This window comes from Ursus americanus, chromosome 19 (assembly GCF_024610735.1).
Source record: "Ursus americanus isolate L20-20 chromosome 19, mUrsAme1.1.p, whole genome shotgun sequence".
Taxonomy (NCBI): domain Eukaryota; kingdom Metazoa; phylum Chordata; class Mammalia; order Carnivora; family Ursidae; genus Ursus; species Ursus americanus.
The window spans coordinates 50,558,989-50,583,708 of NC_142145.1; the positions used below are offsets into that span (position 1 = coordinate 50,558,989).

Below are 24,720 nucleotides of genomic sequence, written 5' to 3' on the forward strand. Positions count from 1 at the left end.
AAAGGTGGGGTGGCAAAGGCTCTGAGCAGGCCTCTCGAGGGACCCCTGACGGGCTGAGGGCTCGGGGCGGGCGGTCCCAGCCTAGAGGATGCCAGCGAGAACACACCACGAACTACATACGTATGAATGAATCATTCTCTGGCAGAAACCCACAAAGCAAGAGGTTGGTTCCTGTGGGTGTAGCCTCACTTTTGGAGTCAGGTTTTATAAAAATAAGCACCAAAAAGAAGTCCTTTCCGTAGATGAATTTAAGTGTCAGCAAAGATCAAAATGCTAATTTATGGAAATTATCATTTTCTGGCAAGAATACAGAGAATATGGTTTAAATGTCCTCTGAAGGAAGGAGTCAAATGCGTTCAGTTTACGTTTGTTTATTGTTGTAACATCTTGTTTTGAACATCAAACACTGCACCAAAATAGGAGCCATTTTTCTCAGGATAACTGTCTTTGCCATGACTGAGCGGACTGTACTGATGTTTACAATTAATTTCTGACAACTTAAAACTTATTAGTGGCATTGCTAATAACCAAATACTTCATCACAGACTAAATGTAATTATTAAATTAAAACAATGAAGCTCCCCCCCTTCTTACCTTCAAAACAAACCAAAAAAGTAGTTTTCACCTGGAAAGAGCACTTTAACAAAAACTCAATTTTTAACCGGTTTCATTAAACACAGCATGTTCTAAAACAGGAAAACAAGGCTTCCCAGAGTCAACAGGATACATAAAAAGATGCTAGAATTCCCTGGAAGAGTTTGTTTTCGAGCATTTACTTTCTACCTGTCCTTAAAGGTCTTGCCTGCACCTGCAAGAACGCAGTCCCGAAGGGCCACGTGCCCGCTCCAGGGCACAGGCACTTTCCGGTCAGTTAGCTAGCTGTCGTTCCTCAGCTGTTCTCCCTGTGACCGTTAGCAGCTTTCGTTTTAGGACATCGCACTAGTAAGTTTTTTCTTTTTCCAGTTGAAAACTATGCAGATGGTTTTAAGCACAGCAAACACAGTCCTCACACACAGGGGCTAAGTGTGCATGCTCCGGGCCCACACGGGCCCTTCCGCCCGCCTGCCAGAGACGCAGATGTCAACACCACAGCCAGACAAGGTTCAGCACGTGGGCAGCAAGGCAAATACTCACGTCAGGTTGAATCAGAGAGAGGGAAAGGGGCCAAGGCCATTTCACCAGTGGAACAACCAAGAGAATGACTTCAAAAAGCCCAATCTGCTTGCAATCACCCCGTGATCCCGCCCATCACGGAAAGCAGCACGGGGCTAACGCTTCCTTGTGAACTCACCATTGGAAGGGTCTGTGTACAAACACACTCGAGGGTAACTCTCTTTCACAGAAAGAACAAATGTCATTTGTACTAAATGGCAATGGGTTTCAGCACAAACTTAATACTTTCTTAACACTATAGTGATAGTAATCATCTACTTTCAGCAAGAGGGACTCCTTTAAATAAGGAAAAAGATTCACGTTATTTAGCGAATGTACCCACTGGATCAATCTGCAGCAACAAAAAACGACAGTCTAGTGCTTACGGACACGGGGACAGAGAGGCCAGCCGCCCTCTGCACAGGGCTGGGAGACCCAGGCTCCTGGGTCCGACCTCCACAAAGGCCCGTGTGTCCACAGAGAAGAGCTTATCAAGGAAAAGGAAATGTCTAATCAAAAAACTCTTTAAAGACCACCTAGAGAGGACTACAGAAGGTCGAGAAGATTTCCTGTACCGCACGTGTGCAGAGAAGCCCTAGTAAGCTCAGGTTCAGTGCAGAAAGCTCATGTTCTTACTGTAAAACAAATGTGGAAAGGACACTGACGGTGTCTCAGAGGCCACCAGCTGCCCCGCTGCTCTGCCAGGATTTTAAGTCACTAACTGGGCAAAATTTCCTAAAAACATAACCTAGTTTGCCTAACCTACTGTACGTAAATAAACTCTTTAGACGATTAGTCCCTGCACTACTGAAGGGGGAGGTTTGCACTGGAAGAAGCACGTGTCAGTCATCCTCTGGGAGCACGGGCCTCCGAGTCCTGCCACCGAGAGCTGCCTTCGGGGGCTTTACCACGGTCTGCGCATCCACAGCACAAAGAGAAATGGCCGAACTAAAGGGACTTCCAACTCCCCAATCTAGAAAAACCACCCCCCCATTTCTCCATCTTAGCTCAGTATTACTTGGGTGGCGCAAACTAAAAAGAGAAGAGCGAGGAGAGCACCGCAGCCAAGTCCCAGGCAAGCGGAGGTGGGCACGGAAACCTCCCACAGCGGGCGTCTGCATCTGCAGCTCCTGGTCTCTGCTCCGGGACCTGGCTGACGGCTTCCCTCCCAGCCGAGGCCTTTGTGCACGTGGAAGCCTCCTCTCCGACAGTCCTCTGGATTCTAACACTGGGGTGACCGTCAACACCCAGGCTCTCAGCTCTGGAGGGGCTTATGGGGCAGACCCTCTCCTGGGGCTGTCTGCTCGGACCACCCTGACTCACTACAACCAGGCTGGGAGACTGAGCTACAGGCAGAGGGACAGAGAAAAGGACTCTTCCAGGACCCGACACAAGTGCATATCTGCATTTCTAAGGCCTCCCTGAAAACAGAGCTGTTGCTTGCTGTCCAATCCACTTCTGTTCGTAAGTACTCTTCTTACAGGCACCAAGCACATCCAGCAAGACCTGTCTGTCCTGACCAGGTCCAAGACAACACTGACGGGGCTAGTCACAGTTGAGAAGGTGATATCTAGGGAGCTTTTCTTCCCCAGAAGCCCACGTCTGTGGAGCTGGGGTCAGTGGTCCAGGCTCCTGCCTGGAGCAGCCCACCAAGCAGATGTCCTGTTTCAGGTGGCAGGGAAGGAAGAGCCCACGGAAGAAACGTGCACAGATGGTTTGAACCCACGCTGCTAACCGGACCTGTAGCAGCTCACTGGACCCTGATCCCCTAAAAAAGCCCTGGTTTTAGAGAGAAACACTCTCAACTGCCCAGTGGAAATTATAACACTTTACTTTATACATGTTTTGGTCCCCTCTTATGTAGCGTCTCGTCTTGCTTTTAAATTATTCAATTAAAGGAGCACCAGCACACACTTGACACAGCGCGTGAATGAGGACGACCAGTGATACGAGCCCAGGCCTCCAAACCACAGTTCGGAGCTCCCTGCCTGCCGGCCTGCCCAGGGCTCTGAGCAGCAACCCTGCCAGGCCTGGGAAGGGGAAGGAGGACAACGGTTCCAGCTCCAGGAGCTCTCCCGGTGCCTGCTGGTGCCCAGCTGTCAACACGGGTCTCGTCCTGCACCTGTGGCTTGGAGGGTAGCCCAGTGTCCTCTGTCCAGCAGAAGTGCGGGTCACCTTCCCTTGCTGTGAGGCGAGTGACTGAGGATCTCCCCGGGAGGTGCCGCTTCACGCCAGGTCATCCAGGTCCACTTTGGGGATCGGGTCTCGCCAGTAGCAGAAGGAGCTGAACTCAGGGCAGGGAAAGGCGGAATTCTGTTCCTTGTTGAGAAGCGGGAACACATGCTCCACGAGCTCACTCAGTCTGTGATACCTAGGAGAAGGAGGTGGGGAAGAAAAGCACAAACTGTCACTCTGAAGTGACATCAGAGCCCAGGACTGTATGCTGTGAAGCTGGTTACTGAGAGGCCTCAGAGCAAGGCGTCCATCCCGTCCCGGGGCACAGCCCTCCTCTTCAGAGTCTAGGATCGTCAGCGATCCTATACAGATGCTATTACAGAGAAGTAAACAGCCAGGCAAAGAGGAAAGCCTCCAAAAGGCAGATACAGTCCTGCTATTTCAAGTGGGGCCTGCTCCTCAGACTCTGTCCCCAGCATCACCCCTGGCTGCGGGCGGTGGGCTGAGACAGGAACACACTTACGAGGACTTGTTTCCTTTGGTCCTTTCTTGTATTAATTCACCCTTGGGGTTCACGGTGAAGATTCTGCAGTCTGGAACTCCTACTTGTGTGTAAGCATAGACATCCTGGACAAGAAAACATTAAATAGGGTGATTACAAGAGAAGAAATTGAGAGATGCTTCTCTGGCTCCTCACGAGCCAGAAGAATGGCACAAGCAGGCGACGGTGGACGGCAACACGTGGAACTGGTGCAGTGTGCTCTGCCCCGAAGCTGAGCTCCAGACAAGCCCGAACCGAGTGGGGAGCCAAACCCAAGGGCGCTAGAGAGTCAGGACACGGGGCGCCAAGCAGAGCCAGGGGCCCGGGAGCAGTCGGGGCCACGCTGCCTGCCAGAGGCCGGAGAGCAACACCCTATGCAGCCTGGAACCAGAGGCCCCATCTTGCGGAGAGGCTGGGAAGCATTAGGGAAGGCTGAGCGCTCTCTGGGGTGGATCCGAGGGCACGGCTTAGAACCACTTAGAACATGAGTCATAACTACCCGAGGAGATGGAAGCAAAGCCACAGAAACAAAGACGAAGTGCCCTTTCTCATACACCAAAACCCTAGGGCAGATGTCCACCTACAGGACCTCCCCAACTGCAGAAATTTGGAGCAGAGAAAATGAAAACCCACTGAGCAGAACATTTATTTTGCTTATACAACTGGTTTGAGAATCATGATGTGGCTGTACCCTAAAAAATATACTCCTCTGAACTTTACCCACATCAGAAATGTGTAGCCCAGAAGAGACACTTACATTTGGACGGTTTCCAAAGGCAGCATAGAAGGGCTGCTTAGATGGGGCAAACAGATTCTTGATATCATTTAGACATTCAATTTTAAACTTCTCTGGCTTCTTTTCTATCACTTCCCTAGGCCAAAACAAAAAAACAAAGTCAATGACCAAATTCGAAATGGTAGTTTTCCCTGGTGTGTGGTCCTGAAAGACTTCAGTGCTTACAATCATTTCTGAAAGCCTTTTAACTGGTATCTCTCTCTCTTCTGTGCCAGTCAAGAAAGACTAAGATTCTGAGTGAGGCAGTTTAGGGAAGGAGAAAACCTGACAGCTTGACTTTTTTGGACGGTGTCGGACATAAACTGGGTGAGCTCAGAGTTAAAGGCTCTGGGGGAGCCCAAGAACCAAGAGATGCAGAAGCTCGGAATCAGATACAAACCCTTACAATGAGTCTGACTTCCCCCTCCCCACCATTCATGTGCGTGGGCACGCATGTGCGTGCACACAGGAGAGGTACCTGTGGAAGGCAGAGAACAAGCTGCTGGGGGACAACATCAGAGGGCCCCGAGGCAAGATTGTGCCCTTGTCATTGACCCAGTGCAGGTAGCCACGGGTCATGTCAGCCATGCCGATGGCACGAGCAGAGCAGTACAGAAACTTGTAGCCGTTCCTGAAAGAGAGCATGTCCTGTTTAGAAGCATTCTTTGGTCAAAGTTGTTTTTTTTTTTTTAAACACTACTCTTTTTTTGACATTTCATTTTTTAAAGATTTTTAATCAATTTGGGAGGGAGGGAGAGGGAGGGAAGAAGTGAGCATGCACGTGCACACGAGCAGGCGGAGAGAGGGAGAAGCAGACGCCCCGCTGAGCAGGGAGCCTGACACAGGGCTCCATCCCAGGACCCTGGGATCGTGACCTGAGCCGAAGGTGGATGCTTCACCGACTGCGCCACCCAGGCGCCCCAAAGCAGCACTATTCTTTTAGAAGATTCAAATACAGTTCCTTTCATTTACTGCGAAAATCAAATTCTTGAATTTAATAAGGAAAGCAGTTACGATTATAAGGATCCCAAATTTTCCATGGAAAACACCATGGGGAAAAAAACGGAGGTATATGCAACCAGGCATTTGTTAAATTTTTAAGTACTGATATATCTTCAGCATCTAGTCCATGAAAGTCAGATTACAGAACAAAAATCTTGGACTATCTTTAAATTATCTGCCATAAAGGAAAGATGCAAAGGAACTAATTTATAAAGACAATTTGTAGAATGCAAATCATTCTGTAAGACAAGGAGCAAAACCACACCTGGGTAAAAGGCATACAATTTTCCTATTATGCCATTCTCAACTAATGCTTAAGACACTGAGTTTCAATCAATTTAACTTATATGCATTATGGTCCACAAAGGCCACAGCACTGTTTTCTCTGTTGCCCCAACAGGACCACATGGGTGTTTCCCCCATGCATGCATTACCTACTCAGTGAAATCAGATTTTAAAAAAACCCAAAAAACAAAAAAACCCAATAAATCAAAAATGGAAATTGGCTCTCCTGTTAAATTAAAGCAAAACCCCCTTCTCCCCCCCAGGACAGCTAGAACTAGAGACACGGGCAGCGCCTACAGCTCTCAGCACCGGGCAGCAGCGAAGAGACGCCGAGACACATAACACAACACCCAGCACACAGCTCATGTTCCACAAAAGGTGCCTGAAGCTTTTCTTCGTGTGAGGCTACGCAAGCACATAGACGCGTGGGACGGGACACCTACTCGTTGATGGAGTGGTAGAGCTTTGCTATACCCTGATGAGTCCAGTCTTTACCCAGCTGTGGAAGAATCTGCCCCAAAGCATCAGACCTGAGAGGGCAGAAATAGGAAAAAGTATCGGGAACAAAGCACGTAAAGCCAAGTGTTTCCCCATTTAAATACCAGCTGCTAAAAACCATAGGGTAGAGGCAGGGTCGGGGGACAATCTAATCTACAAGGGCAACTTTCTCATGGCTTGTGCGACAGTGAGGCAATCCCCTGCACACCCACCCACCAAGGAACTTCTAAAAGTAGAAGCCAGATGTTCATTTTCAGAGATAAGTTACAACCACACATCTTTTTCCCCCCCTCCCTAATCACAACACCTGCTTACTTTTAAAAATTTTAAGGCCAGAACTTGGAGACCAAATAACTACTCTTTCGAAACAATATCTTCAATGTTTATTTGTAGGATTCCACCCATCTTCTCCATCCACAGAATGACCCTGCGTGTGACCACGTGTGACCTTGGCATGCAAGTCTTAGTGCAGAGAGTTTTAAAAACTTCCTGATGGTGGCCAAGGAGGCAACCCTTGATCCCACCCCCCACTGCAAGGGGGCCTGCGCCTTGCCCGCTGCCATCCACCATGGGCTCGTGCTTACTTTGTTATCGTTCCATCAATATCAGAAATGATGACCTTGTCATTCCAGTTCCACAGGTAAATGGTTCCTGCACAGCGGCAGGTACCTTGATACTGGGTTGTAATACTAAACACAACATCATTTGGGCCATCTTGGAGCTTCAGTTTTGCCTTTTATGAAAAATAAAAGAATAAAGAAAATCATAGAGGGATAATTTTGAAAATTAATGGTATATCACTTTGATGGAATTACATGCAACAATTAAAAGTCAGTTTCCAATAATATGTAGCCATTGAGAGATTGCTAAGATATAATGTTAAGTGAAAAAGGATCCTAATCTCTAAAATACCTAAGTGTGTGCGTGTGTGTGCGTTTGTGTAGGGAGATGTACAAGAAACAGAAATAAGAGTACTGTGATAAAAGGGAAAAAATCAGCTGAAAAGTTTACAACAGAGTCTGAATATTTACAAAAATCACCACCAGTGTTTCAGGGCCTCAGCTCAAGGCAGGATGGTTTCTGTTGCGCTGGCATGCACCCAGCCCAGCGCTGCACGCAAAGCTTACTCACAAGAAGCTGAGGGAGCCACCGCCTGAACCATGTTCTGGAAGTCTAAGAGATTTTTCTGATTCCCCCATACCTGACTTGCCTAGGGCACAGCAAGACCGTTTCAAACTGAACACAGGGGAAAAGGAGTGGGAAACAAACAGGAAAGAGGAAACTGCATCTAAATAAGAAAATGTTTCTCTGTTGTGGCTCCTAAAAGACAGCTATGGCCCAGTGATGGGCTGGCTGGGAAAGATTCATCTGGAAACAGGTTAAAAATACAGATCCCTTGGCTCATTCTCAGAAACTGAAGTGGGAGGTCTGGGGTGGTGGAAGAAACCACATCCCAAGTTCCCTAGGTGGTCCCCAGGGGAGGGAGACGCTGTCCTACTGTGTGTGTGTTTATATGACCACACACCGTCCTGTGTGTAGGGCTTAGGATAGCGTGGACAGAAGCGTAAGCATGGCTGATTAAACAGTTAATAAAATGAGCTGACTGGATCCACACAGATCACATAGGACTCACAATCTGGTCCGAAGAGAGTCGAAGAGACTTCTTATATGAGGTTGTGCTGCCATGGCTTGGGGGCTCTGTGGGAACAGGGTCCACTTTGATGGACTCTTCGAGCTCCTGTGACCCCTCATCACTCGATGAGTCATCCTCAGCCGGCCTATTCAACAGCAATCCAGTTACTCAAGAGGCAGCAGCAGCAGGACATTTTACTGAGAAGAGCTCTTCCATTTAGGATCATGAAGAGATCCTAAATCCAGTCTAGGGATGGGAAGAGTTGTTCCCTCTGTTTCCTGAGTATTCCTATCATGAGGTGAGAAGGCCAACCTCCCCCTCGGTCTCATGACTAGCCAGCAGTTACAGTCTGGTCATGACTGATTATTTTCTGCTATGACTGAATGCTACCAGGTCGACTGACTCTTTCTGAAAAGATATGGATGCTTCAAAAGATGCAAACTGCAGAAAACAGAATTGCTTGCACAGATTTTAAAAACTAATAAAGAAGATTTGATATAACCCCTTTAAGAAAAGAGGGCAAAGAGCAAGAAAATGAATGCTCAGGCTGAGACCAACTACTGAATTAAAGATCTGGAGCAGGAGAAGGAAAGAATCTGGTTGGGGCAAGAACAGCAGGAATGAGAAGAGGGTGCATGGTGGCATCTCCTTTCAGGGGCAGTCAAACCAAATATCGAGAGGGGTGCTGCTTCTGCTAAGAAATGAAATGGACCCACACCAATTTTGGAATTTTTTTCAAAATTTAATTTAATTTTCAGTGATCTCTATACCCAACAGTGGGGGTGGGAGGGCTGGAACTCATGACCCTGAGATCAAGAGTTGCACGTTCTACTAACCGAGCCAGCCAGGTGGTAGGGACCAGGGACAGCACACCTTAAGGCTCCTCAAGATCCCCTTCCCAGAGGCCTCCATTTCACAGGCATCTCATTCCATGGCTCCAGGATGGGAGCAAGACATTTAAAAAGCAGTGACGGATATATTTACTCCTCTGAGCTGATTATCTTTTTTAGAAAAGCAGAAGTTACCATCTGCTAACTGAATAGCACCAACAGGCCATTTACTGTCACGACTGTCCACAAGAGAAAGACATTTCTGACTAAAAATTAAACAAAACTGTCAAAATCAATTTGAATACAATGGCTAAATAGCCCAAGTGCTCTGAGCCCAGAGGAAGGACAGGGCGCCCCACCTGCCACTGGCTGGCTCCTTTGCGCTCGATGCCAGGTCACTGGTTGGTGGCACGTCGGATTTCCCCTCCTTGGCCTCTGGCAGCTAAAACAAGATAATAATGGCAATGTGCAATTTTTCCCTCCCAGCAACTGACAGGTAAAAATTTATCACCAGCCATCTCCAGAAATGAGCAAAATGTTTTTCTGAATCTACAACTTAAAAGTGCTTAAGAAACAGACTTTCTCTAGCCAAAGGATAGAAATCTGAGACAGAAGTCATATTCTGCTATGCAAAAAGCTGTCACTACAAAGCCACAAGTAAAAACTTTAAAAGGGCATTATTTCAAGCCACAGAATACAATACACCTGTCCCACACTCATTAGGTCTGCTCTAGGGACGCCAGGACTCCAGAAGAGAAGTTACTGAAGTTACGGATGCCACTGCCACCTCTGTCTCCTCCCCACACTCTTACTTCCATCTGGAAGGTAACGTAGTGAACAAAGCGGAAAGAGCACAGGCTTTGGAGTTGGACTCATGACCAAACCCTCACTCCATTCCTCCCCAATTCTGTGTGGTCAAGCTACTTCACCTCTTTGCGGCCCAGTTTCTTTACCTGTAAAGTGGGAGCTCAAACATCTGTACCATCGGGCTGCAGTGAAGGTGAAAGGTAAAATAAAGCATCTAGCACAGTACTTCACATCTACGTGTTCAACAGTGGGGACTTTATTATTGTTAAGACAGTATCATATAGCCCGAATTGACTTTCTTATGCTTGGCAAAGTGGTTTTCTGAATAAATCAAAGATTCACTTCTTTTCAGTCCATGGGAAAAAATTACCTCCTCCAGGTCAGTTACCTGTTTGGTCATGCTTTCTCTCTTACGCCAAAACCACCAGCGACCAGACTTCTTTGGCATCTTATCTTTGACCCAGGACTCGACTGTGGCCTGGAAACAATCAACGTGGGTCAGTCTAGCCATCTGCCTATCACAAAGACCCACTACTTTCTAACGTCAGCCTGTGGGACGGTGCCTTACTACGGAATGTGAGCAACACTCTCACGCCTCCCCCAGTCCTCTAGTCTGTAACACCTCTGAAAGGCAGGCAGTCCTCTTTTGTGGTGGCGCAGCTTTGTGGCGGTTCTGTGGTAGAAGACTGGGTGGTCTGGCTATGGGGGGGCGGGGCTGCCAGGTGGGCTGCTCTCATCTCTCTACTCTCGGAAAACATGTTCTTACGAGTTATAAGGACCAAGTAGGCTGATAGATTTAGAACCTTCAGGTTCTACAGAGTAGGCTCATTAGCCACAATCTGACCCAATCACACTGATCTCACACTTCTGGTAGCCACATCACTCTCTTCTTGCTGCTTCTTTCCATATTAATGAGGAATTATTTTTTTCATTCATTCTGTATTTAGCTAACAAATAATAAAATCTCTCAACTTTTATACCCAGTCAGAAACCAGTATAAATATCTAATAAAAATGACAAAGATATGGCAGCCCAGCAAATTTCCTAGATTTTGGGCATGAGATCATTTGAGTGGGCACACCGAACTCTTTGGATCTTCTCTAACATTAATTTTAAACAAAACTTTGAATAGTACCCAGTTTAGAAATGTGCACATAAGGATGTTTCTAAGTATTGTATGCTATATATACTTTTAAAAAGGAAAAGAAATGGTGGATCATCTCACCTTCGGCAGACTCTTCTGGAATACTTGCAAGCTAAGGATCATGGGAGCAGCCAAAGCCCAGTTATAGTAACTGTGTGAAATAAAAATTGTGCAAAACCATTACACAGAGAAGGGAGAGAGCGAGAGAGCAGAGAATGGGGAAGAGAGGAACGGAGAGAAAAAAGATGATGGGCGTAGAAACAACATAACATTCCTTATTCTTTTCAGTGAAGAGATGATCAGCTAAATTTTTTGTCACATGAATGACCTTTGCTTCAAGCCAAACTTCTCTGAGCAGAAATGCAGCAGAATGTCTAAGACAGAATAACATTTCAATGCTTCACTGAAAAATAAGGCTGAGGCTTCCCTTTCACTTCAAAATCACTGCCCACTAGCTCGTTTACAGCAGATGGCACATCTTATGGCAAGAAAAGTATAACAGTTCAAAAGAGTACTTTGAAAAAAATTCTGCAAAAGTATGTAACAATTACAAAAGCAGGAGTATTTACCGGTTATATATCCGTATTACAAGGTTAGGATTGTCTATAAGCCCAGGGTTCTCTGCAAATTCATGATAAGTAATGATATGCTCCATGAATTTTTCTGCAATGTAAAATAATAATGATCCTTTGGTTAGAGATTACATAAATTCCTAAATGAGTTTATCACAATACTCTACATTAAAGGAACTACAGAATGAGTCCTTAAAAAAAAAATTTTTTTTTACATTCATCAAAAGCAAAATATCACTTTTTTTAAAAATCCAGAACAAGAAAGAACACTTCCTTTTCTATCCTTCTCCTCTTCCATCCACCACTCCTCCCACAGTTAAAAAAAAAACAACAAAAAAATCCAAAAAACCCACAACAACAAAAAAAAATACAGGAGGGATAGGCCAGAGACTTTTAGGAAAATAGATTACAGATGTGGCCGGAGGGAGGAAGGGGGGGAAGGGGGGAGGGGGGAGGGAGGAGGGAGGAGAGAGAGAGAGGAAGACACAAAGGCGCGCACGCGCGCGCGCGCGCACACACACACACACACACACACACACACACACACACACTACCAGAACTAACGAAAACTCCAGTTTCGTTCTTAACACAGACAAACTGTACTGGCCGGCAATTGCATAATTAGGGAATATTCATGGGGATCTTACAGCTTTAAGTGCATGCTACATTAGAAAAACAAAACATTTTACAACTGCTTGGAGGAAAAAAATAAAAAACACACACCAGAATTTGGTTTAAGGTCCGTCAAGAAATGAATCCCAAGTTCTTGGGAAATGAACAAGAATTCTGCATGAATTTTGTGTGCTCTGTTCCTGACCCACACTCCAGTAGATCTAGACGAACGGAATTTTCTCACCAGGACCAAACGCCTTGGTGATGGGTATGTTAATTACTTTTACTTGCCATTTCCGCCTTCTCCAATAACAAGTTCTACCTAAGTTACCCAGACTGTTTTTAAGTATAAATTTTACAGTTTTATATAATTGTGTATTTTCCATTCCACCCCCACCTATAATATTTAAAGTGAAGGCTTATGAGGATTAAGAGCTATTTTTAATTTCTTGCAAATAATAAAACAAATAGAATTAAGAGATGGAGAAGAAAGAGGCATAATGAGCACCCTGTGACCTTTAAAAAGAGAAAGATTCAACAAAGCACAACTGTAATGCTCAGGGCACCCAGTCGGCCAAACACAGGACTTCAGAGGCTCTGAGGGGGGAGAGAAGACAAAAGATGATACTAGTAGTGGAAGGAAAATCTTTCCTTAGAGGAAAATCAATCAGGGGCCAGCAGCCAAACTGAGAAAACATGAAAAATTTAGTTTACAAAGGAAGGTAAAGCCAGAAAGGCCAAAGAACTTGGGAAAGATACACACGACTGCTCGACCTACCCCAGAGCCATCTGAATTGGCTCTGCTGAAGACCCTTCATTTCTCTGGAGCAACTGTACTTCCAGGGCCAAGTCTCAAGTCTGAGACAGAAAGTAACCTCTTCTACTTTTTGCTAGAAAGACTATTTCCTCAATGGACAATTAATTTTCCACAACTTCAGGCCCTACTCTCATGTCTCAGGCCCAGCGCTTTCCAGGAGGGCAGCCAGACCCCAGTCCACACACACTTCAACTTCACAGATGAGAAAATGGACACAGTGTGAGCTGACCCTGGCCTTTCTGCAAACAGGGCAGCCCGAGAATTCTCCCTCTTCAAGTGAAATGAGCGCCTGCAAGGCACTCTCACTCACCCAAACCATTTATTTGTAAGGTCCACCCATACGAGGTACCTTAAATGAGAGGCTAAAGGTCTGACATTAAAGGGAGATACCGGTTACCTGCACAAGGTTATTAAAGATTTTAATACCCTGAGGTGGCTAACCAGCAGGTTTTCTATCAAGTGATGACCAGGCTGCTTTCTCCAGTGAAAACAAGGCGTAACTGCTCAACATACCTCTGGAAATTTCTCCGTTCTCACTGAGACCCCCACAAAGGGAGAGGGTGACATCGGGCAAGTCCATGGCAGAATCTGAGAGGCACTCGGTGCCGCTATCTGCAGCCGCACTTCCCACGGACTGTGGGGACTGGGAGCCAGAGAGTGTGTCAGACTCAGGCCACTGCCGGGAGCCGGGGTCCGATTCACTGTGGGCAGCGGATGGGGAGAAAAGATTTGCCTTATTGCAACTTCTTTGTATTCCTAGCTTACTAAGGGGCTTGAACCAAGTAACATAGCCCCCCTTAAAAAACGAACAGACCTACAGACACAGATTTTCTTAGGGAGAGTTTAGAATCCTATCATAAATGACATTAAAAATGACCTAACAGCACTGCCGAGGAATTAACTACGAATACAGTAAATATGTCGCAAAAATCACCACACTTTCTCAGTAAGACAAACTTTTCAACTACAGCCTTTCTGATTTTAATTAAAGGAGTAAAAGAGTTATAACCATTTATTTACATTTCCATGATGAAAATGACAGAGTAATTAAGAAAAATCTGATGTTTGAAAACCTTTGATTCTAACTTCCTAGAAAAAGCTGCGGTGCTATATACATCCTGTAGAAAATTACTATAGTTCAGAGCTGTCCAGGCTTTTCTAAATTCATGTTACTTGGCAAAACAGAACAAAGAGATTAAGCAAGAGAAAATTCTTAGGAGGGTAGACCCACCTTGAAACAAAGATTTTGAGAAAAAAACTAGAAATAAGCTATTCTTACACTAGGGAGGTTCAGGACTAAAGTTGAAGTTATTCAGTATTTTCATTTTTCTAGACGGTAAAGGCATGGAAGCCAGGTTTTAGAAGATGATCCTGAGGGAAATTTTTGTAATGGAGCATAAATCTGAGTGAAAAGGAACAAGGAAATGGTACCTTAAGTTTCTTATTCATGAATGTTTACTGCCCCACACTCTTTGAATGGACATTTAATGCCACACTGAGAAACTGTTCTACAAGTTTCAAATTCTTTTATCAAAAAGCCAATATACTTAATGTATGCGACCCAGTGAAGTTTTCTGATCCTTAGAAAAAAACTCTCAAATCTGAGCAGTAGGTGGCAGCAGAGTATGGCTAGGCCATAAATAGAAAGCAGTTTTCCAAAGCTACGACGTTTTGCATTTGAACCAACAAAAGACTGAGGTTTCTGGAAATTTTCTTTCTTAATAGCAGTGCACACCCAGACCACAATATTGAGATTAATTAGATCAACGGAACGTTCTTCTCACTGGAAATGGTGAAAAAGCCAAAGCCGACGTAAAGCAGCAAAACCTGTTATGTTGGCGTCAAGACTGTCAACACAAAGACTGATGTTTCTGCCTTCTCCTGAGCCCACGGCTAGGTCTCCTTGTAGTCAGATGTGGCCGAGTGACCATATGACCGAGTTTTTAGATGTGGACAAAAGGGGTGTGCTGTGCCCTTCCCAAGCCTGGCTCCTGAAAACTCTGTGTGAGCCTTTCTCTTTTCCCTATGGAGGCCCTAAGGGAATGGTGGAGCCTCGAGATGGAAGAAAAGCTTGTGCCCGTGAATCCCTGGGTGTAAGGCGTCTGGCACCAAACACGAGCACTGGAGTATCACATGAACAAGAAATAAACTTCTATTATGGTAAGCCACTGAGGTCCTGCTTTTTGTCAAGGCGGCTGGTGTTATTCTAACCAATCTAACCTCTAAATACATGGAGGATGCCATCTGACTCTACATATTGCCAAAAATACAAAAGTGATATGATTTACATTAATGTTTAGCTATAATTACAAATACTGAATACTTAACTCAAGATCATGACAATTAACAAACCAAAAGCTTATAAGCATTACATTAGTCTCACTACCTTTAAGTATTTATGAAATGTCTCGAAAAAATAATTTGTCCTTGAAGGAATAAGCTAACCTGGTGAATGGGCAATGACTTCAGGCAGTCAAATTACAATACAGCATAGTAAGGTGCCATTGCATTTACTCTCCTCCTTTTTTAATCAACTTCTCCCCATTTTTTAAAAAGGGAAACTAAGAAATCAATCCTTGGAATATCAATAAATAAGGACTGTGAGATAAAATGATAATTCTAAGCTTACATTTTAACTTTATTGTTTAAAAAAAAAATGGAGCACTTCCAGTTCTTTCACCTTAAAACCCAACTATTACTTAATGTGAAGAAGATATTTTAAGACAAATTTAGGGCAGAGAGCTAGGAAAGAGTTTTAAGGACCTTCCAAAAATATCTATTAAAAATTTTAAATATCATATCAACCACATCTTTCCATTTTAAATAAAAATTTAGTAGAATATATTTTTCAATAATGTATTTGTAAGTGCTGAATTATGTGTGCCTATAGCTCAGTATATTCAAACCATACCTTCTGTGGGGAAAAAGTAAACTGCTTTTTATAATCACAGAGTCTTATAATGGAATTTCCCTAAGGATGGAAATGAACTTAGGAAAACAGTACAAATACACTGCATATGAAGTTTTAGAGTTATTCAAAGGGGAAAATTTTGAGGGGCGGGGGTGACAAATGGGGAGAGAGAGAAAATGTGGGGCACACAGACAAGATAGAATAGTGTCTCACTGGGCCCAGCCCAAGTTCAGAAAAAGCCTGGGAGCTCAGACTCACTGAAGGAGTAAAGGCATTCTTTGTAAAATGTTTTTGAATGAAGATATATTACCTTTAAAACACATAATAAATGAAATCTTAAGAAACAAAAAACACGTAATAAATGAAATAATGCTAATGAACTTTCCCAAGCATGTTGAGTTTGCATAATGACCGTTAAGATTTGCTAATATGAAAGCATAACCATTGGCATATCGTTACAGAGGTTTAACTAGTATACCTCTTCTCATTATACTGAAAATTTCTTTACAAATAGGTAAATTATTGGTTTCAAATCACTACAGTCCAAACAACACACAATTTCTGAATTTCCCAAAATCTGAAGCCATTGTCCTCACCATAACCTTGCTCCTTTCTCTCAGAATGTTTTGCTTTAGAAACAGCCACTGTATTTCACAGCTATTCACCCTTCAACATCTAAGAAATACACTACCTCTTAGGGAAATAGAGGGCTGCAACTTCAGGTTCTAGAGCCTTTAAGTCATCCAGGTAAATATCGTCAGGCCCCTGGTGCTGGCTTCTCTTGTGGACACCTATTTTCATAAGAAAAATGCATCAGACATAAGAACTTCAGCTGTTCTTCATTTACAACTCTTCAAGAAAACAAAGGTTTACAAACAGTAAGACCAACCATGATTCAAACCGCATTTTATTTTTAAAGATCTTCTTTATCTATTTGAGAGAGAGAATGAGCAAGAGAAAGAGAACATGAGGAGAGAAGGAGAAGCAGCCTCCCCCGCTGAGCAGGGAGCCCGACGTGGAGCTTGATGCCAGGACTCCGGGACCATGACCTAAGCAGAAGGCAGACGCCTAACTGACCGAACCACCCCGGCGAACCAACTTGCATTTTATTTTTAAAGGTGTCAATTAACCTTTCCCTTGTGTTGGTTCTCAAGCATCCATGCCAATGAAAGAGAAATTCGGGGTTACACACATAACAATCACACAATAAACACACGCTAACTTCTTTCATGTGCTGTTACATGAATAATCCTAGCCCCTGAATCATTAGATATCATGATAAAGTTTTCTTAAGAATATGAATAAGCATAACTGAACTGGATGAAATCACTGGCACTGAGAAAGAGGTCATTATTCTAAAACTGTAAGGGAAGGGTTGCTAGACACAGGACAGTCACATGGTGCCAAAGTATCACCAAGCATTACCTTCTGATTGCAAAAGGACAAATACCCTTTAAAATGGATAAATCTGGCAGACAACACCTTAAACAAGTGGTCACATTTAGAATCACTAGTAGTGGGACATTATGAGACACTATATAAAATACTCAATATACCCCAGAGGTAATCTTCAATTCAAAAAATAAACAATGTTGAACCCAAATCTAACTAAGCCTCTAGACCTGCACTGCCCACCATAGTAGGCTACCAGTGTCTGAGTCTGAAGTGAGGTGTATAAAATGTGTTAAAAAATGTGTAAAACACACACCAGATTTCTAAGATTTACTATAAAAAATCTAAAATATCTCAACTTTTATACTGATTACAGGTTAAAATTGTAATAGTTTAGACTGATTAGCTCAGAATATATTACAAAACTTAATTTCACCTTTTTTTTTTTTAAAGATTTAAAGTGACATATGCAGCTCACACTGCATATCTATTGCGCAGTGTTGTTCTAGAGCCAACCTCCAGTTTAAGGAAACACGGGGATGGCACCTTGAAGAAAAAAAAAAAACTACCAGATACATCCAGAATGTGAGAAAGCATACCAGAGAATTGGCTGGGCTCTGGAAAAGGTCAGTATCATGAAAAGAAAAGAGGTGCACTGGTGTGTGTACAGGAGAGTGAGGGAGTATGTGTGTGGGCAGGGCTGTTCTAAATTAAAAAAAGGTTAAACTCAAGAACCAAATGCAACATGTGAGCCTTAATGAGATCTTGGTTTGGGGGAGGAAAAAACCCAGCTAAAAAGCTTTTCTTGGCACATGTGGGGAAACAGTATGAATTCTTCCAGATGACAATGGTCCTATGGTTGTGCAGACAACGTTCTTATTCTTCGAAGGTGTATCTTACAGTACTTGAAGGTGAAATGTCATAATGCTTGCGAACGGTTTTCAAATGGTTTCGAACAATAAAAAAACTATCTGTGTGAGTGGAGAAAGAGAGGAAGACAGCAAATATGTCTAAAATTTCATAATAAAAAGCTGGGGGGAGAAAGAATGAGGCCAAATGAACAGTAGAAATCACTCAGTGTTCCTATCTGGTCAGTTCTACACTACGTGCTAAGAATAGGGATCATCATTGCCCCCAGCGGTCACCACGTGGTAGGAACAGGGGTCATTATTTTCTAGACTAAAAACATTGACCCTGAAAACTGGATTTTCCTCCTTACCAGTTCTCAGAGCGGAACACATGGTTATGGGCCTTTGGCGGAAAAGGTGCTGCGCTATAAAGAGCAGGTACCAAGTTAAGCTGGGTCATCAGCTGGATGATCTCATTTGGCCACAAACACCCTCGACAGTCAAATTCTTTTATTATAAATAAGTTCTTTTTTTAAACTGAAATTCAATTTAATTAACATACAGTGTATTGTTAGTTTCAGAGGCAGAATTTAGTGATCCACATGAGTTGCATGTAACACCCAGTGCTCATTCCATCAAGCGCCCTCCTTAATGCCCATCACCCAGTCACCCCATCCCCCACCCACTTCCTCTCCAGCAACACTGTTTATTTCCTATAGTTAAGAGTCTCTTATGGTTTGTCTCCCTCTGTTTTCGCCTTATTTTTCCTTCCCTTCCCCTATGTTCATCTGTTTTGTTTCTTAAACGCCACATGAGACTGAAATCATGTGTATGTCTTTCTCTTGATTGACTAAATAAGTTATTTCCAAGTGACTCTGAAGGTCCATACCTGTAGTGGTTATTTATTAAAAGTCAGTTTGTGATTATTTAACCTTTGGTGTATTTTCAATTTTCAGATAAGGTTTTACGTCCCTAAAAAAATAGGGTCCCAGGCCAGTGTTCAGACAGTGAGTATGCTCTGGCTCTTACTGTACTAAAAAGTGTCAACGGGCAACTTTGTATTTTTAAATAGTAAGAATGTTCTGACTTATTAAACTTGTATTCGAAAAGTGAGAGAGAGCTGTTGGGCCAAGAGTTGCACCCAACCTTTTATGTTTTAGATGGCAATAATCAATGAAAGAAGAGAACACATACTAATAATAAGTGTACATTTATTTATATCCCATGTTACTGGGGAAAAAAGTACTTAATTTGGCCTCAACTAACCAGATGTTTCTGGTGGAAACATTTTTCTCTCATCCAACTTTTTGAATATAAAATTTCTTGGGGATTCCACTTCACTTCATTGGCATACTTTGTCAATAAAATGGTTAATTTTATGCATTAACTGATTTGAACATGCTAATTTTTTAAAAATAATGCCTCCCTAGGGTGTACTGAGGAGTAGTCGGGAGAGAGCAGAGTGGAAACTGCAGTGCAGTGGGAAGCCGCGTTAAACACGCGATCCGAGCAGTGTGTGCCAGGTCCTGGTCAGGGAGTCCAGATACAAAAGCAGCCATCACATATCATTTGAAACACTAACATCACTTATCATTTAAATTTACAGTACCTGATGCCAAATCAAACAGATGATTACCTTTCTTCTTTGATGGTGAGTCTACTTTCACTGCAGGTTTTGATTCTGAGGGGGCCTCCACTAATGACGTGTTAGGAAGGTGGTCTGCATCTAACATAGATGAAATCTGAGGTGGCTCTGGGGGAGGTTCGAGAAGTTCTGCAGCGGAAGTTGCACTGCTCATCTGCTTACACAGGGCTCTGGGTTTCGGTTTTACTATGGTACAGACTGTTTCTCCCATGGAAGCATCTTTTTCAACTTCACTTATGAGGTTGTCCTCACTGGGAATTACCCGAAAATGGGTATTTTCTGAAGGTGTAATTGTAGCTGTCCTAGGATGATGGTCAGATCTCTCTCTTTTGCTGACCTAAAAAAAAGTTTTAAAAAATTAAACTACCTTCAAAGGTATTTATTAAAATCTATTTCTTAAGCTGGAGGCAGGTAAATGTATTCCTTTTATTTATAACTTAGCACATTTGGTAAACATATGATTTTGTATGTGTGAGATAATTCATACTTAAGAAGTGGGAAAAACTTATCACTGCATTTTGTTCAGTATCATGATACTTACAAAAGAGTTCTATTTCAAACTGCTATACTATGAAGAGTTAAACACCGGAGAAGACTAAGGAAAAACCACAATTTTTAGATGCTAAGAGGGAGAATATTCATTTTCAGAGAGAAAACTTGAGTGCTATATGAAAAATTGGCCCTGCTTGGACTATACCTCAATGCTCTGTTAAAATAGTGTAAAAGTCGGGGCACCTGGGTGGCAGAGCGGTTAAGCGTCTGCCTTCGGCTCAGGGCGTGATCCCGGCGTTATGGGATCGAGCCCCATATCAGGCTCCTCTGCTATGAGCCTGCTTCCTCTCCCACTCCCCCTGCTTGTGTTCCCTCTCTCGCTGGCTGTCTCTATCTCTGTCAAATAAATAAAAAAAATCTTTAAAAAAAAAAATAGCGTAAAAGTGGGTAGTCAAGTCTCAATGCAAATCACACATATAAAGAAAATGTGTTAAAAAAAAACTTAAGAGGGTCTAAATATTTTCTCTCTCAAGTAACGTATCTTTCCAATTCCTTCATTATGAGCTGGCAAAAAAGCTTTCATAAAATCAATTTTCTATTTAAAACCTAAGTGTGGAAATTCTCATTATTTACTCAATAGAAAGACAAAATAGTGCTGGATTCCTTCTGTTGCAGTTATGAAAAATGTTAACTTTAGATTTCCTCACGTGACCACATGAGGGCAGTACCATCATTTATATTCACATGTGCCGCCTCAGAAATCACCCCTCCCCCCTTCACTCAATGACAGACACGCCTCACAGGTTTTTAACTGGACATACTCCACAGGCAAGTAAACATTAGTACCTTGGTGGACTCTGGGAACCCACCCCACGTCCACTCCATGTGGGACTCAGATCTGAGCAGGCTCTCGGCTGGTTTCACCTCCAGCTCTGAATCACTCTTAGGACACACTGCCGCTGGGGAATAGGGGCTACAAACACAGGACAAAGAAATGTGATGCCTTTTAAGTAGGGAAGGTCAGTCTTGCTGAGCTCGACAGATTAAAAGAAATGTAAGTTTGAATATATCAACTTTATCCTGCCAATATAGACTCTACTGAAGGGAATATCAATTATTTCCTCCATTTGAGTTCTTTAGTAATAATAAAAACACCACCAACCAATATCTATTGAGGACTTGCTGGGTTCTCTGTAAACGCTTTATATGCATTATCCCACTGATTCGCACAAGAATCAATGAGAAAGGTGATTTTACCTTTGAAATGCACAGAAAGATGGGTTAAATTAACATAATACATGAGAGAAACTGGATTTGAACACAGAACAAAGTGTTACTGCATGTTTCTTCACATTATCCACAGTTACAGTTAACAGTTAACACTAAGATTAGAAGAATTGTAGAGGGCCGAATTCTATGCTGACTATGCAGATGTACGCTGACCAGATACTGTGAGCATAAGTCAGACCACGTTTAGGAACAAAATAATTTACTGAGAGGGAAGGAACATATTCATGTTACAAGTACATATTCATTCAGTTTTCCTGTATGAGAGAAATGGGAAATATTATTACTGTCCAATAACAGAAAAGCTATTTAATGTATCTTAAAGAAACTGAGAAATTTTGAAAATACTTACTTGTCTAAAGGGGACCAGTCTCCATCAGATAAGGGGTAGTGATCCCCAGAATGGAAGAGCAAAGGTTCCTTATATTCATCTTCCTTTAAGGAAGCATTTGAAGATCCTCTGTGAAAGGAAAAAAAGTCAGGAACAATGACATTATGTCAGCTTAAAAATATCCCCAAATCTACTGACACATGTTTAGACGATACAAATGAAGAAGGCCAAGTGATTAACAACTAATTCTCTTAAAAGGAAAATATGAAGGAGAAGGGGACTCACTAATGCCACCCACCACACACAACTGCAATTACGACTGAGGCAAGGGATAAACAGGAGACAGAAAAGATGTGATTAAAAATTCCCTTTTACAGCCCTTCAAGGTAATTGATTCAAAGGCTAGAAGAGGAAAACTAAGGCTTTATGTGTATTTCATTCAATCCTTACAAATCTGAGGCAGGACTATTCTATTTTAGCTATTAAATAATCAAGGATCCAGAGAAGTTTAGTAATTTGCCCAAAATCAAAGAGCTAGTAAGTGGCTGAATTCAAAACAAGTAAGCCCTTGTTCTTTCATTATACTCTCCTGTATTACAGCAAATACAAGACTATGAGCTGAAGACGAGCTATGGTTCAAAAATTCAAAAATACCCTTAAAACTCTTTAAAAAACACAACTTATTTTTCTCTTTGTTTGGGTCAAGAATTACCTGAGAACTTCCTCCTTATTTAGAATCTATATGATATGGGGATATGAGAAAGATGATACAAAAATACGATAAATGCTTTTAAGGTTCATTCATACAGAGACCTCAGAACTACAGGAGAATGAACTAATGCTTATAATAAGGTTTTAATTAATTTACCCTTTGGTTTTCTTGAATTCGCACAGTTAATGTACTAACTTGCCATATAACCTTGAAAACATCCCTCAGAAGCACTGTGGGCCCCAGCTGTTCATCTTTAGTTGGGAATTTACCACTTGTCCTATTTGAGAGTCTATATGAGATTTAAGTAGTATATGTTGAGAGCTCTGCAAAGTATAAATAAAAGTACAAAGAAAACCTCTGAAAAGTGTAAAGCACTACACTTTCCAGTTTAAGAGCTTATTATAGAAAATTCTACATTCTACCAGGACAGATATTCTATATAAAATGAGAATATCTGTATGACTTAATTTGGTAGACTAAAAATAGAGGTAGAAGGGGCGCCTGGGTGGCTCAGTCGTTAGGCATCTGCCTTCGGCTCAGGACGTGATCCCAGGGTCCTGGGATTAAGCCCCACATCGGGCTCCCTGCTCCACTGGGAAGCCTGCTTCTTCCTCTCCCACTCCCCCTGCTTGTGTTCCCTCTCCCCCTGGCTGTCTCTGTCAAGTAAATAAATAATAAAAAAAAAAAATCTTAAAAAAAAATAGAGGTAGAAGTCAGTTTATTGACTCTAATATTGCCTTTCGTCCTTTATATCCTCACTGAACGTGCTCTGCTCTCCCACTAAGTCTGCCATGTCATGGTTTTTCCGCATAGCTGCATCTTCTAACTTAAGGTTTTCCTCTCTCTTCTTTCTCTCACAAGAATTAAACTCTGGAATAACACCTCATTCGAGGGGAGAGAAACATATACTTGAGAAAGGCAGACATCTAGGTAAAAATACCCTATTTCTTAAAAAATGAAACTCAAATGGTAAACACTGTAAAAAGGGAAAACCAGATGCTTATGAACAGTCCTTACTTGACAAATCTGAAAGCGTCAGACAGCCTGACCCATCATTATTCATGTATTTGAAAGCGGTTTGAAAAGTACAACGTAGAAGTCACAGAAACTTACTAAAAATATTTTTGAAACATATTTCACTGCAGTATAAAAGGTAAGCCCAGAAGAGTTCAGGAAAGCAAACTGGATTTAGTAAAATACTGAGAGAGGGAGGGAGAGAGCGAGCGAGATCAGGCACCATTAAGAATTTATAACCCCAGGGCTGCCTGGGTTGGCTCAGTTAAGCATCCGCTTTCCGCTCAGGTCATGATCCCAGGGTCCTGGGATCAAGTCCCACATCGGGCTGCCTGCTCAGTGGGGAGCCTGCTTCTCCTTCTGCCTCTGTGTGCTCTCTCTCAAATAAATAAAATCTTTAAGAAAAAAAGAATTTACAACCCCAGGAAGATATGAAATGGTCTTCTCTGGGCATTTCCTGACAAAAATAAAGCCCATTAGTTTAGGCCTGTTAGGTGGTGGAAAAGGTTGATGTTGAGGTTCCCTTCATTCCTATGATTCATTAACTAGAAAGACTTCTAAAAACTTGCTAAGCATTTTTCAAAATGGCAGACATACCTGAGAACATTCAACCAGCTTAGGTAGACCACAACCGATTAACATGTATTTACATGAGGACAAAAGGGAGTGTAGATACTGGAATGTGAAGACAACAGTATGAACACTGACTGTATCTTGATGTCAAGATACAGGACAAATACATACATTAACACTGAACAGCAGAGAATTTGCAGTAGGGTAAACAGTTTAACACCGAGTCAGGGCAGGAGGAAGTGGGAGGTTCAGCTGCCAAACTTCATACTGAGTATATATAATAAAGCAATTGAGCATTCACAGGTGCATCTCAACATGGCTTCAAATTTAATACCATTTTATAAACCAGTTATCTTTCCTACTCAAAAACCAAGAGAGGTTATATAATGTAAATACAACTGTCAAAACTCAACTGTATACTTGCACACTTAAGTTCTATGGATATTACTGTACATAAATTGTACCTCAATTTTTTAAAAGCAGGAAAAAAAAGGAAACTAAAATAGTGTGAATTATTTTATGGGGATAAATAAGAGGGACTAAATGAATTTTGTCTATTTAACTGGTGGTATGTCAGAGATAAATGGGGTTAACTACTATGACCGAAGATCACTAACTCTGTCAACATTGTTTATCCTCAGCCTTAGCACAGTTATTGGTCAATAAATTTCA

At 42.6% G+C, this 24,720-nt stretch overlaps 1 protein-coding gene across 3 annotated transcripts in view; it reads right to left on the reverse strand.

Annotated features, from left to right (window-relative positions):
- Window positions 1–355: 355 nt before the first annotated feature.
- Window positions 356–24,720, reverse strand: part of LPIN2 (lipin 2) — an 83,449-nt gene continuing 59,084 nt past the window's right edge. For 2 of the 3 annotated variants that reach the window (XM_045781909.2, XM_045781907.2), the window contains exons 5-20: window positions 21,771–21,878; window positions 20,978–21,104; window positions 19,604–19,976; window positions 16,446–16,545; window positions 13,357–13,544; window positions 11,412–11,505; window positions 10,924–10,993; window positions 10,087–10,176; window positions 9,251–9,333; window positions 8,062–8,206; window positions 7,013–7,161; window positions 6,374–6,460; window positions 5,122–5,274; window positions 4,626–4,740; window positions 3,851–3,954; window positions 356–3,523 (exon numbers count right to left, since the gene is read on the reverse strand). In XM_045781909.2, coding sequence (XP_045637865.1) covers window positions 3,379–3,523; window positions 3,851–3,954; window positions 4,626–4,740; window positions 5,122–5,274; window positions 6,374–6,460; window positions 7,013–7,161; window positions 8,062–8,206; window positions 9,251–9,333; window positions 10,087–10,176; window positions 10,924–10,993; window positions 11,412–11,505; window positions 13,357–13,544; window positions 16,446–16,545; window positions 19,604–19,976; window positions 20,978–21,104; window positions 21,771–21,878 — 2,131 coding nt within the window. In that variant the 3' untranslated portion in view covers window positions 356–3,378. The remainder of the gene's footprint in view (window positions 3,524–3,850; window positions 3,955–4,625; window positions 4,741–5,121; window positions 5,275–6,373; window positions 6,461–7,012; window positions 7,162–8,061; window positions 8,207–9,250; window positions 9,334–10,086; window positions 10,177–10,923; window positions 10,994–11,411; window positions 11,506–13,356; window positions 13,545–16,445; window positions 16,546–19,603; window positions 19,977–20,977; window positions 21,105–21,770; window positions 21,879–24,720) is intronic. The other variant, XM_045781908.2, reaches the window with a different exon arrangement.